This window comes from Lactuca saligna, chromosome 1, assembly GCF_052625555.1.
Source record: "Lactuca saligna cultivar CGN05327 chromosome 1, ASM5262555v1, whole genome shotgun sequence".
In the NCBI taxonomy this organism is placed as follows: domain Eukaryota; kingdom Viridiplantae; phylum Streptophyta; class Magnoliopsida; order Asterales; family Asteraceae; genus Lactuca; species Lactuca saligna.
In genome coordinates this window covers 144,260,452-144,279,598 of record NC_136417.1, presented here as the reverse complement: position 1 = coordinate 144,279,598, position 19,147 = coordinate 144,260,452, and the positions used below count along the sequence as shown (strand labels likewise).

Below are 19,147 nucleotides of genomic sequence, written 5' to 3'. Positions count from 1 at the left end.
AACTAGTTATAAATTATGACTAATGAAGTAGTTGTTTTGTCTTTATAAATATGAATGGGTTTGACACTCTGATGATTTGCTTTTGTTTTTTTTTGAATATATGAATGTGTTAGGAAGTTTAATTTGTGCAAATGCTTAAATCATCCAGTTATGTAATCATTCACATATGATTTTTTCCCTATATCCAGATTTCAATATTACTGACAAACCTTGTTGCAATATCTCCACCACAATCGGCGAAGGGCAATGTGTCCCCAATGAAATCCCATGTGGTGCAAGGAAAAACTACCTCTTTTGGGATGGATTTCATACTACCGAGAGTATTAGCCTAGTAGACGGAGCAAAGGCATACGCGACCCTCTCACCATTCTATTTCTCGAAGACTAAATGATCATTTCCGATGTTGACAGTCTAGCAATCAAGAAAGGAATTGATGTGTAGCTTCCAGTTGATTATTACTTTTTGGACTAAAATAAAAAGCAATATTCTAGTGTTTATCTATCAAATATCAATCTTGCTTTATCATCTATCAATAATTAAATAATGGGCAAACATCTAATATAAAACGTATGGCTTGTGATGCTTTCCAATTTGATTGACAGGGTTGGATAATCTTCTTAATTATGTGATGCAAGTTGTATGATACTACGTTTTGCATATACGTATTTTGCAGCAGACTCCATAATATATATATATATATATATATATATATATATATATATATATATATATATATATATATATATATATATATATATATATATATATATATATATATATGAGTAAATTACTGAAATCGTCCCTGTGATTTGGTCAAAATTGCACATTTGATCTCTAACTTTTTGTTTGCACTCGGATCGTCCATGTGGTTTGCTTTTGTTGCGTTTTTCGTCCCTATAGTTTGGTAAAAGTTGCATGTTTGGTCCCTAACTTTATATATGTAAGGGACGAAAAATGCAACAAAATCAAAACACAGGTACGAAAAACGCAACAAAACCAAACCACAGGGATGATTCGAGTGCAAAAAAAAGTTAGGGAGCAAACATTCAACTTTGACCAAACTACAGGGACGATTTCAGTAATTTACTCTCTCTCTCTCTCTATATATATATATATATATATATATATATATATATATATATATATATATATATATATATATATATATATATATATGGGTAAAGTGAATATACCTAACAACCTTATATAAGCTTAGGTACCTAACCTCATCAAACTACGTCATTTTGTATTAAATTTTCATTGCAATCATCCAAGTTTCTTAAACTTCATCCCTAAACTTAATTTACTTCAAAAAAATTTGGAAATTCATCATTATATTTCTCCTACATCCTTTCATTTGTATCGGTAGGATATGAAACCCATCAGGTGGTATTTGATAGAAATACGTAATGTAAAAGAAAGATATTTGTGAAAGTCCAAAGATTTTGGAAGTAATCAAGTTATTAGGTTGAAGTTTAAGAACCTTAAGCAATTATAATGTAAATATGATACAAACCGATATAGTATTATAGAGTTAGGTACCTAAGCTTATATAAGGTTGTTAGGTATATTCACTTTACCATATATATATATATATATATATATATATATATATATATATATATATATATATATATATATATATATATATATATATATATGTACACGTCCTTAATTTTTTTCGAAACGGGATGATAAAACTTTATGTATATACGGTTCTCAAAACATAATTTACAATAGAATATGTAAAAACAAAAAATAGTTAAATTTGATGTGCATAAAAACAAAGATGTTAAAATCGAAGAAAAAGAAAACATAATTTACATTATGGTTACTTTTTTCTCTAAATTAACGTGTGATTACTTATTAAATTTTATTTTTATATGGAAACTCTAACTGTACAATCGAAGAAAAAGAAAACTAAATTAACAAGCTATTAACATAAATCTGTTCAAAATTAATTATTAGAGAAAAGTGGAGCACGATAATATTTTTTTTTTTTTTTTTTTTTTTTTTTGTCTTATCAAAACGACTATCAAAATCAAACTAAAGCAATAAATGATAATATGAAATTAATTATATATATATATATATATATATATATATATATATATATATATATATATATATATATATATATATATATATATATATATATATATATATATATATATATATATAAAAAGCAATAGAGAATCATAATTATTAATTCTTCAAGAAACCAAATCTATTTTTCAATTTCTATTGCTTATTCTTTATCGAAAAAAAAATCTAAGAATATCTAAATTATATGTTAACATTGTGAATGTGAAAATTATTTTTCGTATTGACCGGGTGAATCCTGATTCACGTTGTGAAATTTTAAAAATTCACATTATCAATTGGACGTAAAAAAATCGAATTTGATATCATTGAAAAATGATAAAAGTTACGAATTGCTGTATTTTTATTTTATTTTTTATTTTTTTTAAATAAAAAATAAGTTCTAAAAGTTAAAAAAAAAAATTGATTTCTTGGTTCCTTGGTTAATTATAGTTCTCTATTAAATCTCACCATATATATATATATATATATATATATATATATATATATATATATATATATATATATATATATATATATATATATATATATATAAACCAAATTTAAAGTCCGTATGTTAACTAGGCTAGACAGTAGACAGTATGGCCTCGACAACCAACTCGACTACCTCGGCAGCGAACACCGGGTTGAACCATCAGCATGTCGAGCTCGGCTCGGCAAATCGGTAGATTTGTGCCGATAAGAGAGAGTGTATGATTTGGGGAAAATGGAGAGAAAGTGGGGATTTAGTTTTTCTTTTAAAGTTGTAGGTCAACAAAAAAACTTCGTGTGTAAGCGTTCAGATAGGGATGACAAAGAAGCCTGAACCTGACGGGGAAACCCGAAACCCGATCATTTCGGGTTGGGTAATGGGTCGTTATCGGGTTCGGGATAGGGAGTGGCTTCTCCTCGCCCCGTCCCGCCCCGCCCTATATATATATATATATATATATATATATATATATATATATATATATATATATATATATATATATACACACATATACATATACTTTTGATGTGAATTGCACGCATTCAAAGAGAAAATACATAGTTGGGACAATCATTTTAGTTTTTAAAAAGGGAAATCTCCAATAAAGTCCTAAAATTTTGACCCGATTTATGTTTTAGTCTTAAACTAATTTTTGTTTATGAAAAAGTTTTAAAAACCGGCAAAAGTTTGCATTTTGACCCTTTTTGACTGGTTGAAACCGGTAAGAAAATTAATTTAGGACTATTTCATAAATTGACCCAAAATATTATGATTTTCTGCAAAATCAAAAAATATTAGGGTTTTTCTACAAATAAAAACCTTATTATTATTATTATTATTATTATTATTATTATTATTATTATTATTATTATTATTATTATTAAAAATATAAATAAGTATACTATTTTTTAATTTGGTTATTATTAATATTGTTGATAATACATATAAATACATTTAAATTTAAAAAATATTAAAGACATTTTATAAATGTGAAGATTGAGTGGATGGTAATACTTTAAGCATTGAAATCATAATTGTCTGTTTGTATATTCTAACTTTTTATATGGTCATTTCACATTTATTAGTATTATTTTTAATTCAGAATATTAATATTTAACAATTTAAAAGAAGCTACTGGTTTTTCAAATTGTTTACAAATAGTGAGCGTGTGATATACATGTATGCCTTAAACTATTTATACACAATTTTACAAATAGGCAACTTCTTTTAAATTGTTAAGTGTTAATATTTTGAATTGAAAACAATAATAAGAAATGTGAAATGATCATATACAAAGTGAGGACATACAAGCAATATTCATGATTTCAATGCTTAAAACATTACCATCACCACAACCTTCATCTTTAAGAGTAAATTACACGAATGGTCCCTATGGTTTAGGGTAATTTCTGTGTTTGGTCTCTAACTTAATTTTTTAACTTGGAAGGTCCCTACTGTTTGTTTTTGTTACGCGATTGGTCCCTATCTTACCTAAAAAAGACTATTTTGCCCTTGATTTTTTAATTTATTTAAATAAAACACCCCAACCCCAACCCCACCCACCCTCACCTTACCTTACCTACCCCACCACTTTTCCCTATTTAAATAATAGTCTTTTTAGGTAAGATAGGGACCAAACATGTAACAAAAACAAACAGCAAGGACCTTCCAAAATAAAAAAATAAGTTAGGGAACAAACACACAAATTACCCCAAACCATAGGGACTATTCATGTAATTTACTCCATCTTTAAATATTTTCTTTAATATTTATTTTAAGTGTATATGTACTATTAAAAATATTAATAATAAGAAAAAACATCATAAATGGTCTCTGTGGTTTTCCAAAATCTGAAGTTCAGTCCTTGTGGTTTAAAAACCCCATAGATGGTCCTTGTGCTTTCAAAACTTTTGACGATTAGTCCTTATTGCTGACTCCGTTAAGTTTGTCCGTTAACTAAAAGGGCATTTTCGTCATTTCACAACCACAGGGACCATTTATGATATTTTCATTTATTAAAAAAAATGCACAATGGGTCCCACCCCCATCTCTCTCTCTCTCTCTCTCTCTCTCTCGGATCAGACCTAACTATTGCATAGTCCATCTCTTTCCTCCATTTCCTCATCATCGCTTTGATCAATGTCATTCTTCCTCGATGATTCTTCCCCGGAATTCCAAAGAAAAATAATAACAAAAAGGATTCTTCATAGAGTCTTCTCCTGTTGAAAATACATTGGATCGATGCTCAAGAAATAGAACACCAACGAGAGCTTCCACAAAGATCCCTTTTTGTATCTTTTTATGGAGTTCTTAAAGGATGAAGAATTGATGAAGGGGTCAAAAATCGATTTTCAGTTCAGAAACAAACATATAAAATCGATTGTTCTTGAAGAGAAAAAAACCAGAAAATCGATTGGTCCTTAAGAGAAAGAAAGAAATCCAAAGCTGATGAACACACATTTCATATCCACCCAAGAACACATTGACATAAACATTCACACACATATATACCCACACATGTTTAGCTTTTCGAATACGAATTCATTTTAAATAGCCCTTACCCTAGTGCAGATCTTGAAAACTCCTCCAAGTTTAAAACCCTCAACCCAGGTGGAGTCCGGTGATTTCTATGTGGAGAAGGAGGTGGTTGCAGGTGGTGGTGGCAGACAATGGTGGTAGTCGAGAAACTCCTAAAGCATATGGACCACCTCCTACACGACATCATTCATTACAATCATACTGACCTTGCTTCATCCCCAACTAAATCGAAACCACCGCCGTCGAAATTAAGGTTTGCAGATCGGAGTTAATAGGAAGCTTCAACTCTATTGTGTGCGACTCGAAGGCCACTCGTCTGATGGGTACGCGAAGAGAAGATCGTTGTGTGTGTATGTCCGTCAGTGTGTGTGTCGATCATTAGGAGGCTGAGCAAAGGGGAATATGTTGATGGTTTGAGAGAGAGAGAGAGAGAGAGAGAGAGAGAGAGAGAGAGAGAGAGAGAAGTGGGACCCCTTTTGCATATTATTTTTTTTAATAAATGAAAGTATCATAAATGGTCCCTGTAGTCGTGAAATGACAAAAATGCCCTTCAGTTAACGGACAAACTTAACGGAGTTAGCAATAAGGACCAATCATCAAAAGTTTTGAAAGCACAAGGACCATCTATGAGGTTTTTAAACCACAGGGACTAAACTTTAGATTTTAAAAAACCACAGGGACCATTTATGATGTTTTTTCTAATAATAATAAATTTAAAAATTAGTATACTTGTTTATATTTTTAAATAATAATAATAATAATAATAATAATAATAATAATAATAATAATAATCATAATAATAATAATAATAATAATAACAATAATAATAATAATAATAATAATAATAATAAGGTTTTTGTTTGTAGAAAAGTCATAATATTTTCTTTGCAGAAAAATCCCAATATTTTGGGTCATTTTGTGGAATAGTCCCAATATTTTGGGTCAGTTTGTGAAATAGTCCCAAATTAATTTGTTGACGGTTCCAACCAGTCAAAAAGGGTCAAAATGCATACTTTTGCTGGTTTTTAGGACTTTTTCGTAAACAAAAATTAGTTTAGGACTAAAACGTAAACTGGGCCAAAATTTTAGGACTTTATTGGAGATTTCCTTTTTAAAAATATGGCGTGAATGATCATTTTTTTTTTATCTTTTGACGTATTACATTAAACTTAAATCAAATAATTTTTTTAGTTATTAACAATTTTTTATGTTTTGGCGTATTGTATTTAACTTAAATCAAATAATTTTTAATATAACGTCCAATTTATTTTATTAAAGTGAGACATCATATTTTTAATTTAAAAGGGATGATAAACCATGTATTTTTTATAAGACATCGGGGTACCCTAAGACAGAATAAAGATTTCGTTATGAATTGTTATAAACTCGATATGATACCCGAAACCCGACGGGATTACCTGAAACCCAATGGGGCGCCCCGATAAGAAACCCAAAAAATATCGGGGCGGGTTTGGGAAACCATGCCCCGCCCCGAACTCGCTTCGTTGCCATTCCTACGTTCAGATGGGGAAGAAGACAACAAATTTTCTAGATTTGACATAAAAGGTCCTTAGGATTTGGTCTACTAACAAAAACGTATCTCCATCTTCAATTCTCTCTATATAAATAGTTTTTGAAATTACAAAACCAACCATCGACTTATAAATCCTAATTATTATTCTAGTTAAATGAAATTTAAGTTATAAAAAATTGTATGTTTGAAATGTTTATTTCTTTAAATTAATTAATTAAAAAAATATCATGATAAGTATGGTAACCCATACCATGAAAATGGTAAAATCTTGAAAAAGTATGACAAAGCTAACGTGACACATGCATGGACCGTGACAACTGACAAGTATGACACCACACCCACTAGCCTTATTTCGTAATTGATATACCATCTAGTGATGTAACTTGAAAGTGGTAGGTGACACTGATTATATATATATATATATATATATATATATATATATATATATATATATATATATATATATATATATATATATATATATATATGGGAAAAGTGAATATACCCTTAAGGGTATATAAGCTTAGGTACATAAACTTACTATATTACGTTGTTTTGTGTCATATATATACATTGTAATTGTTCAATGTTCTTATAATTCAACTTCTAACTTGATTTACTTCGAAATTTTTTATAAATTTCACATTTATTATCCTCTTACATATTTTTCACTTTTAACTATAATATATATAGCTTAGTAGTGTTTGACAAAAAGATGTGATGTAAGAGGAATATAATGGTGAAATTTTGAAAATGTTGAAAGTAAATCAAGTTAGGGGGTTGAAGTTTAAGAACATTATAATGAATATATCAAACAAAACATTGTATTATAGTGGGTTTGGGTACCTAAGTTTATATATATATATATATATATATATATATATATATATATATATATATATATATATTCTATTACATTTATTAATTAATATAAGTATATTTATATTTTTTTAAACTACTAAATGTGAATAAATTTTTAAAAATGTCCTAATTATTTTCTAGAAAAGTGTCATTTAACACTTAATATATATATATATATATATATATATATATATATATATATATATATATATATATATATATATATATATATATATATAGTAGTTCAAATAAAAACAGTAAATAGTGTGAGAATGTAAATATATTATTTTTAAGTTATTATTCTGTAATGAATTTTATATCCACAACTTTATGTCATTATTCTGCAATAAATAAATGAATAGTTATATGTTAAAATTAAAATGAGAATTTATTATAAAAATACACATACATAAATTTATAATAGAATAATAGCATTCTAATGAATATATGAATGATCAAACGTAATATTCATATTAAAATTACTTCAATAATAAACATATATACAATATTTATTACAGAATAACAATATAAACATAGTGTTTTTACGTTCTTAGAATATTTACTTCTAAGATTTTTAAAAATTTCATATTTATTTTCTTCTTACATAAATTTCATTTTCAACTATAATATATATAGCTTAGTAAGTGTTTGACAAAAAGATGTGATGTAAGAGAAAGATAATAATGAAAATTTGAAAATATTAAAAGTAAATCAAGCTAGGGGTTGAAGTTTAAGAATAATGTAATGAATATGTCAAAGAAAACGACGTATTATGGTGGATTGGGTACCTAAGCTTATATACCCCCAAGAGTATATTCACTTTTCCCACACACACACATATATATATATATATATATATATATATATATATATATATATATATATATGTTACGTAAAAACATAATTTTTATGTTAATATTCTACAATGAATTTTGCATCTACAACTTTATGTTATTATTCAGCAATGAATAAATGAATAGTCATAGGTTAAATTTAAAATTAGAACTAGAAAGTTATCCCCGCGTTACGGGGATCGAAAGGCCAACAGTATTTGCGGGTGCCCTCTCAAAGTTCGTTGCCATTTCTAAACAATACAACGAAACCTAATCTTATTAAATGTGAATATTGATTCAAATGGAAATCTACTTAGTATAACATACTACTTTATTTTGAAAAGTCTACCCAATTATATGAATGTTATAGCTAGGAAGAAAAAAGTCATTACTATAATTTGTTAGAGATCTTCTAAGTAAAGGTATGCAATTTGTTGAGTTAGCAGTGATGGTAAGCATGTCACAAAACCTGTAAACATTAGTGGAATTTTTGGTGCCATTTTTCTTCCAAAACTTAATTAATTCTTCCAAATCCGCCCCTGAAGTAATGTCGCATATACCTCTCTCCATGGATCTTGTGACCCATTTGTAAAACATATTATTGATCCTACATTTTACATATTTCAAGAAAATTCAGCAAAAACAAATTAATCCGAAAATTTACACGTAAATACTATTATTCGAAGTACCATTATGTCTTTTTGACCATTTGTAAAGACTACTTTCCATGTTAAACCTTGATCTTCTTATTATATAAATCACAATGCACAACAAAACAATTCATATGAAAATTTATACCCCGAATCCTAGGAATTAGGATTACCATCAATTCAAATGCACATTATAACAAAAGAGAAATCCTCTCGATTTTGACTTCAAAGGAGTTGATCCTACTAAACGAAGCAAGGGTGGGTTGTCAATAAATTGCGGTGGTTAGACTACACTAAAAGGAAGAACCCGTCCTACCTGCAACACTTGATTAATTTTAAATTTTAATAAACACCAATTAAAAAAAGTTTATAAAGCTAGCAACAATATAAACAATTCAATGAGAAATATTACATAAATAAGCACCTGAGCAAAGTTACCCTAAAATGTTTTTTTTGCTTCCTTACAACAAGAAAAACCTGCAATTCATTTTCAAAGGCATCATTTGGGAACATCAGACCAATCTCTTCCACCATTCCTCCCATGGCAACAAAGCAATTACATCTCGACACTACAATCAAATTACAAATAGGTAATTTTGTCATTTTAATGATTATCCCTTTAACTTAAATCTTTTTTCTTGAATAAAACAATTTAGGAGGTTGTAAGATTTAAATACACATTGGACAACTTTCAACTCTCAATTTGTTTCATTTTTTACCGAGTTTTAATTTTTCATCCTTTTTATTTTTAACAAATTAACATAACCGAAAATCAACTAACTTTTTGGTAAAAGGGTCAAAATTACACATTTTACCTAATCATCTTCATGTCCGGATTCCTCAACCCATAGATTCCCATCCGGGTCCACAAATGGAATATATCAGAAGTTCAAAATGTGAAGATACCTAAGAAAAAAAAGTGATTTTATTGATAACTGTTTCATCCTTAAAAATGTTAACTTCCTCAATTATTGGTATTGCGTTTACACCTATTCTCTTCAAAGTGCGGGGTTGGACTTTAAAATCATACATATCTACATATTATATCAAATGATATTATTTATTTATAATAACACCATGGCATTGTCGAGTGTAAAGGATTACATGATTATCTATATTATTTATCTGTAAAGTTGAAAAGATGAGAACTTTGGTGCACTTCAAAAACATGATACGGGATCTGAGTGGAAAAAAAACCAATATAAGTTAATTATATGTGTATCTTCATCATACCAGAACAACACAAAAAGTATAGATTAGAAAACAAAAACTACAAAAATTTCAAAAATAACAGTAATCAGTATGAATAGAACTGAAATTTGATTTATAAATTAAGAAACAAATCCCAAAAATGATTTGGAAAAAAGTTGTACACGTTTAACTCTTGGGTGAAAGTACACATCATTTTAAAATGTACTTTTGCTCGATTATGGTACCCAGGTTGGTAGAATCGCCCATCCCCTATACCTAGCTCCCTACAAGTTTTTATTATTCACCTGAGGAGTAAAAAAGGGAAAGTAATCAGCATCATATGATAACCAACAATCACAAGTATCTTTTCATTCAATCAATAATGCTAAATGTACCTGACCATCAGAAGAAATATAGCCTTTCAAGAGTACCGTTCCAGACCTCAATATATTGATTTTTGGCCCTTCTGCTTCGCGTTTATATTGATTTCTTTTTTCTCTATTTGTTGAAAGTAGTGAAGGTTTTAGCTTTACAACCCTTGTTTTAACCTTCTTTGGACAGATGTGTAGTGGGAGCAAAGGTAGAAAACAAGTGTCGGAAGGAGCTTTATATCTTGAGCCACCAAGAAGCAAGCAAGTATGGGAAACAACTAAGTTGGCCTAAAAAACTTTGCATCTGCTTCAACTTAAAGTTTATATAACTAAATTTGTGTAAATTTGTTTAGGCTTGTGAGCCTAATCAAGCTTGATGTTTAAACCATTTCTACATTTGTAATAAGCTCGGTGTTTTATAACTCAATGTTTATATTAGCAGTTTTGCATTGAGTTCAAAATCTGAAATTAAGACGAATATGATGTTCCAAACTGAAACCACTTATACATATTAGATAAAGAGTGAATTGTTAGTTGTATCAGATAAGGAGTAAAGTTACAGTAATACATGGGTTTAAATTAGTTCAAGATTGCACAGAGGATCTCTTAAGACCAAAAGTTGAAGCTTAAGATGAAAGCAAAAATATTCTCTTCATTCAAGAGATATAAGAAACAAACCTTCTCACGCTACCCTTCCTACCAGTGCGAACAACACCTTCCATCTTTGCAGCTTTTCCACCTTCATCTGCCATAAATACGGATAAGATATGAGAAGTAGTTACCAATATCTAACTATGAATCTAAGAATTCCTCGAAAGAACAGATAGCATAAACAATAAAAACACAAAAGCAATGGTATATATGAATCCCCAAACTATACGAAAATCACAACAACCACACATGGAGGTAGATGGCGGCTGTTCATCATCTAAGAGAAAGGAGATTCACTCAATTGAAACCAACAAACCCTACAGAGGAATTATGATGAGGAAGTGGGTCTCCGAGATTTGAGAACCTAATAAACGTTCTCGTATTTGGCTTGGTTCTTACTCCTCCCCCGTCTACGTCTGTCGTGCCTACGACACCGCCGTTTTCTACCTTTGTGGCCCATCGGCACGTCTTAATATCCCTGATTCAATCGGAGAGGACGGTGACCTACATGACCTCTCCTCTGATTCGATTAGAAAGAAGGCCATAAAGGTCGGAGGTACGGTCGAAGATGTATGTGTAGGTGGTGGAGAAGATAGCTGATAAGAGAGGCGGTGGGGGAAGCATGAGGAACAAAAATGAAAGTGGTGGAAGGAACTGGTGGTGTAATAAAGAACGAAGCAAGCCGTTTGGGATAATGGGGCGGTGACCATGGTTGAGGCAGTAAACTGTGACAACCCGAAATTTTCCATCCAGTTCAGTCTAACACTTCATTCAAAGTCAAACTCATTATTGTTATCTTTTAGCACAATTAGGAGTTTATTTGAGCATTCTGAGCCATGTACACTTAAGGAATAATTGTCGGGGTTTATCGGCTGAAGTTATAGCTCAAAGAACAAGTCTGGAACATCTTGACCAGGAGTTCACAGCCACCACATGGGAGTTTACAGCCGTAAACTCCATGTGGTCCATAAACTCCTCCTATAAGGTCAAGTTCTGGCCACTTTGTTCATTTCTTTCCTCCTCTTGGCCCAAATCCTCTCAAGTATCATCCCGATCTTCGTCCCTGATCTTCAAATCTCGTAAGCTTATTGTCTTAACTAGTTAATATCTTACATGAACTAGTAAGGACTTCAACACACGAAATGGTACTTCATATCATGAGTTTATGGCCGTAAAGTCATGGGGAAGTGGTCCCTAGTCCATAATCACCATACAAGGCCATTCTTGGACCTTAAACCCACCCAAACTCTTGTTTAAGCCTTAGAACACTTAACCACTTGAGTCATTATAGCTTTGAGCCTCATTTGGGGACCCAGTTGAGAGTTTACGGCCAGGAGTAAACTCCCCTGGGCCGTAAACTCGAACAAACATATAAGGCTTTGCACTACTTTGTTGCAACCTGATAGCCTCCTAACACTTTGACAAAAGTGTTTTCCTCACATTAGGATGTTTATACATGTCTAATTAGTGTTATAATCACTAATTATATATATATATATATATATATATATATATATATATATATATATATATATATATATGTCTTCATATGTTATTAGGATCATTGTGTGTGTTTAAGTCTTCACTTGACACCAAGCACTTGTCCGACACTTTCATACGATCTACTCACTACAAGTGAGTTCATACCCCTTAATTAACCTTTTAAATGTTTCTAAATATTTATCAATGCTTTATTGGGGGGGGGGGGGGATACAAGTTGAATCATGTTTAGTTATTATATCAATCACATGTGATTAATAACTAGCATGCAAATGGATTTACTATACGTTAACTGTTTTACCAAATAGATTTCTTCAAATGACTCTCTTAAACGTTTTTACATGTTTAAAACTCTTTACCAAACCGTCTTAAATACTATCTGTTTCCTTTCAAACTCTGTTACAAATGTGTTTCAAACAAAGGTTTTCCTTATACTTAAACTGTATTATCAAATAAAATACTTTCAATCGTATTATAAACCGACATCAAGTCATCGTTTCTTAGTATTAAACTTCTCAAAGGTTTTACAAAACTTCTTTTATGCTTTTTTTTTTGTCAAATGCATGCCTAGATATGTATAGTTATATAATTAATGTTTAAAGGACTTAGGACGTCTAGCTAGCTTTATTTCCTTTTCCTCGTTGGGATGTGGCTTTAGGGCATCAGTTACTCGTCCGAATGTCATCTAAATATTAGTTATATATCATGTATACATATATAGACATAAAAGTTCCTCCAGTCAGTTCAATACCTTTGGGTAGCAAAGGCGTACTCTCGGTTATACACGTAAATTACTAGTAACTATAATAGGTATAGTTAGGAGATATTACTTACCATTCCAAGTACAAGGAATTACACATGAGTTAGTTCATTCATGAGTCTATACTAATACATTACATGCTACATGAATACGTTTACATAGATACGCTTACATGAATACACTTACATGAATACGCTTACATGAATACGTTTACATAGATACGCTTACATGAGTACCTTTACATAGATACGCTTACATGAACACGTTTACATTAATACGTTTAATAGATACTATTACATAGAATCTGTTACAAATGTTTCGGGACTTACCATTCAACCCCCAAGGTTGTTAGCTACAGTAGGGAAAATGATCATCGACGGGTGTCTACGGTTGTACTGTTCAACGAGTTTCCACGCCGTAAATATCCTAATGCAAAAGGATACATCTTTTAGTTATTATATTATTTTCCTTCCTTTACTTTGTGACACATTCACATGAACGACGAGGTAGGATATATTTGATATAGATAAACTATTTTTCCTTATTACCTTTATATTGTGACTCATACACATAATCGACGAGGTAGACTATAACTTTTATAATAATAGTTAAACAGGGAAAAACCGTCACATTTACAGTGATGCTTTCTTACAAAACAATCGGGTCTTGATAGGAGACTACTTTCAAAACAGTCGAGTCTTGGTAGAAGACTAATTTTATACTAGTAGGAAAAAAAAGGATTTTCTAGGGTTTTCAAACGTTTACAATTACTTACAACCATTTTCACACTTATACAAAATTTTCTCCAAATGTTTACAAGTCTTTACTTTACTGTTTTACAAATCAAAGACACATTAATACTTATGAATTCACCAACTTTATTGTTGATACTCGCTTTCAAAATAACTTGTATTCTCAGGTCACAAATAGATAGGTACGACGACCAGGTTTTGTGAAGTCGGAGCAATCAAGACTCCTCTTTTATTTTGAGTATTCATTATGTTGTCTTATACTATGAAAGAACACACTTGTAATTAAAATTATACTATTAATGTAATGGATGATGTTGTTGCTTGTTTACTACTTTACATTGTTGTGATACACTACATGATGTCCTCTGTCCCAGAACGTTTATGTCGTTCTCAATTTGGGGGTGTGACAGATTGGTATCAGAGCATTGTTTATAGTGAATTAAGTATATCAACCCATAAAAGATATACTAACTATAAATACAATGGGATTAAAAATACTCTGAACAAGAGTTTATACTTTCAAATAATAAAATATTTAACTAAGTATGTGTGCCTGCATTCATACTAAAATCCGTGTCACAATGACAAGAACAAAAGTATTACGATTGTTGAATATCACAGGTAAGCTCGGGGATGTATGGTCAGTCCTGGGAGTGGCATAGCCTGATCAACTATGTTGGTCCGAGGATTGATTAGCACATGCCCAAGAATGGTTGTGATGTGGCAACAAGTCTAAAAACTTACCAACACTACCACAATGAGAACATTAAAGCAGAACCTAAGTCTATGATTCTATAGGAGTGTTTTGTGTTACTATAATTACTTACTTGAGAACTAAAAAGAATCTTCATTACTAAGTTGATAGTTACTAAGTGGATACACTAAGGTTATATGTAACTAGGATGTCATAGACTTAGAATCTGTGAAATTTTTTCTTAACCCCTGTTCCTTGTGAATTTGGAGTTAAGGTCACTTATTCGAAGGCCTATCCTGTTTTGATTACATATCACTGGTATGCACTTTGCAAATAGTGATGTAGCTAATGAAGATAAGCTAATAATTATCTAGATAGTTTGTCTAATAATTATTTCCTTACCCCAATTCTCGCGTAGATAACATGGTTGGACTCCATTAGCACGACAACCCGTACCTTCCGAATGAAGGCAATGTGAGATGGTTTGGAGAAGAACCCGAGAATGATAATCCAATCCCTTTGAATGATCACCATGCTGAAGACCTTTCGGATAATGATAACTCCAAGCCCAAGGTTGAGAACCTACCTCCGGTAGCTTCCATTCCAAATCCTAACCCTTGTCCGGCATTTCATGGCCCGATGCCTCATTGGGTAGAATGCTTGGAAACATGGAGTGAAGAGAAAGAACAACCTATGTCGTTTAATGGAGACCGAAGCTTCTACAACGTAAACGAAGGGAGCTCAACAGACAGAGTTCTACCAATCCTGATCCGTAGAGTTACCCAAAACGAAATTCAGGGCAGGACGACCCTCCAACGTATCGAAGAGGTTAATGCCAATGCAAGAATGCATACCATTTTCACCAATCTCCTTGATCACACAAGTGAGAGATCTGAGAGAAACCATGAGACCCTGCTGCAAGCCCTAGCTGAAACTCGAGCCGAACTCATAGAGCTCCGAGTACGTCAGAGGGTGTACGAAAGATACCTACTTGATATGGAACGTCAACTAGCTGAACTAAGGGTTCACCATAGGGGTGACCGTTGCCAGTAGGAGATGCTTTACTTTCCTTCTTTGTTTTAAAGAATCGTATTCCTGTCTATGTTTTGTGTAGCACTTTTCTGTGTGACTACCTTGTACTTTAAGTACTTTAGTTAGGTCTTTATGCTGTCAAAGACTTTTCTACTCCATATGTGATGTAAGACCTACTCAAGGTCAATTTTCCCGAACTTATTACATCTTTAAACATCGATGATATTGACAGTCGACTAACTTCCGAGTCACTCTTTGTTCAATTACCTTCATTGGAGTCCATCTGAAATTTGCTTTAGTCAAGCCATTGGACTATAGTAATTTAACCCCGGAAACATTTCCATGTCTCTTTCAAAGGTTGGATCATATTATCCACCAACCAATAATACCTCGACTTGAACGACAAACTTCTTGAGACCATTCTACGAATTTATATCTACTCTTTACTAGGACTGCATCACAGGGATGTAGGTCAAACCTTCGTGAACACACTTCTATTCCGTACTAGGACTGCATCATAGGGATGTAGGTCAAACCTTTGAAAACATACTCTTACTCTTTAATTGAACAATCGAAGTACATCTAGGGTTAATGGTAGCCTTTACTAGGAATTCTAGTTCATCAAAAAGGATTCATAAAAAGATTATTATTATGACTTTCCTCGCTTATACATTCCCGAGTTATATATAACGAAGACCTGGTAGACAATAGAATGTGAGGTTTCTAATTTAGTTTCTATTCCTCATTGGGATGTAAAACTAGAGTAGAATCACACATTTTATTATCCGCCTATTCTTGATTATATCATAACGTGTATAAGCTAAGTTTTCATGTATAATAACTCATCTCTTAGTCAGAATCAAATAACATAGGTTCAACCGTAATAGCTCACGAACCCTTTTCTTTCGTGTTATAGAATCATGTCGTCATCCAGAAATAGCCCACCGAGAAACGAAGCCCCCATCCTTCATATCGACGCCGCTACATTACAACCCGTGGTAACAACTACTGTGACAGCTTTCCTTGCACACATCAACTCTGACAACGTGAACAAGAATGGAAAAGGAGTCGACAATTCCGATTGTAGTACCAATACGGGAAGCCAACAAATGACAACAGTCACGGACTTACAAATCCGTAAAACCGAGAAGAGGAAACGAAATCGCCAAGCCCGAAAGGAGCACAAGCGATCCCAAAGACTTGCCCTGCAACGGCAACAAGTGGCAACTCCTGCCGTCTCAGCACCGATCAGACCATACGAGGGAAAACTCCCGAAGTGTAACAAGTGTAGCTTTATCATAACGGGGCTTGTCATGAAATGCAATGCTGCAATTGCCACAAGGTAGGGCACCATGCCCGTAGCTGTGGAGCACCGACACGAACCATTTCTCAAGTCCCTGACATCGGGATCAACCCTGCACACGATAGTAATGGTAAAACTGGACCCCATAAAAAGAAATTTTCAAAGTGGATGAACAAAGAAAACACCTGTGTCCACATAAATCTGACTCGACACCTCACTTCCACCACCAATGCTAGTGCTAGCCAGACATGTCACCATTGCGGTGAGATAGGGCACTTCAAGAAGGATTATCCAATAACAAAGAACTCCGGCTCAGATGGGAGAATACTAAGGATCACTGCCGCAAGAGGGACCACCCCGGACCCACGTTAGTGTAATTAAGGAGTTTCATTGTAACAGACCCATAAAACTTGTTTAAAACTAGTGCAACTCGATTCTTATCTTTTGCGAGATCCCGTCAGTTAAGGGACCCTCGTGCTGCGTACACTTGCCTTTTGTAGTATACTTTGTTCGCAGCAGTATTCCTGTAGTTACTCTAAAGTACTGTAATTCTGTTAAAAGTTGCACCGTTGTGTTTTGCCTGTAACACCTTTGTGTTCAAAACTAATGCCTCTACTTCCAAGTAAGTCCGACATTATCATACAACTAGAGTCAATTTGATACGCACCATACCAGTATCGTGCACACATCTCTTTCTCCAAAATCGCCCTTCTAGTGAAGTCGTCATTCTAGAACTCCGAATTACTCATTCATAGAGTACCTCATATTTCTTATCCTCTCCGAAGAAAACTCAACAAACCTCCCCGAAATACCACTCGTACAGTACGTCAAGTTCAAACCAAGGACCTTTACAGTTGATCTATTGCTGAAGAATGTATACACAGGGGTGGTATATAATCAAGGTTCTACAAGTTTAGAATTGATGATTCCACTTTAACTCTTTTCCTCGTTGGGATGTGAGGTTAAAGAAGAATCATTTATTCGACTACCTTTTCAATATTAATTATATACGACTCGTATACACGAAAACTATGATTGATGAACCAAGTATGACTTCTAATATGAACTTCAGGACAGAGACTGCCCAAGACTACGAGTAATCGCATCGCCATGCGAAAAAACTTAGAACCCAATACGACTCCTATAACCATATCGCTCTACGGTCTAATGCCCACGGAGATACAAGAACCGTCCGGACAGCTTAACGACTACTCAACAAAAGAATGAGAAGACCAAGCTTCTCACCTTTGAGAGCTCCGTTCTTATTCTTCAAGAAGACAGACTTTAGCGGGTGCGATCATACCAAGACTAATGCACCGGATCCCATCAGAACTCCGCAGTTAAGCGTGTTTGGGTGAGTGAAGTACTAGGATGGGTAACACCTTGGGAAGTCCTCGTGGTGCAGACCTCGACAGGAATTCATTAGCAATCATTACCTTCTGCCTCGCATAGATGGATTGGTCGCCAACCATAAGGAACGAAGTGCATTTTAGAAATGGACCTAAGATCCGAATATCACTAGTTACGAGTGGTAGTGAAGGATATCCCGAGGACAATCTTCCAAACTCGATACGAACACTACGAGTCCGTAGTGATACCCCTCGGATAGGACCAATACACTCGTAGTATTCATGAACTTACTGAATAGGGTACGCCATTCTTACTTGGATCAGTTCGTCATTGCCCTTATAAATGACTTACTTATCTACTCTCGTAGTAAGAAGGAAATCATAAAGAGCATCTACAACGAACCATGGAAATATTACAATCAGAGAAGCTTTACATGAAATTTTCTAAATACGAGTTTTGGAAATTGAAGAGTTAAATTCCTGAAGCACACTATTAGTGATGTGGGAACTCTTGAGGACCCTTCCAATAATCAAAACCATTGAGAATTTTTCA

General features: G+C 32.7%; 1 protein-coding gene and 1 pseudogene across 1 annotated transcript in view; both read left to right on the top strand.

The window, feature by feature from the left end:
* Nucleotides 1–522, top strand: part of LOC145045061 (GDSL esterase/lipase At5g45670-like) — a 24,592-nt gene extending 24,070 nt beyond the window's left edge. Inside the window, exon 5 of the mRNA XM_078993408.1 lies at nt 189–522. Within this exon, the coding sequence (XP_078849534.1) occupies nt 189–391 (203 nt within the window). The 3' untranslated portion in view covers nt 392–522. The remainder of the gene's footprint in view (nt 1–188) is intronic.
* An 18,012-nt stretch (nt 523–18,534) lies between these two features.
* Nucleotides 18,535–18,653, top strand: LOC145027659 (5S ribosomal RNA; annotated as a pseudogene).
* The last annotated feature ends 494 nt before the right edge of the window (nt 18,654–19,147 follow it).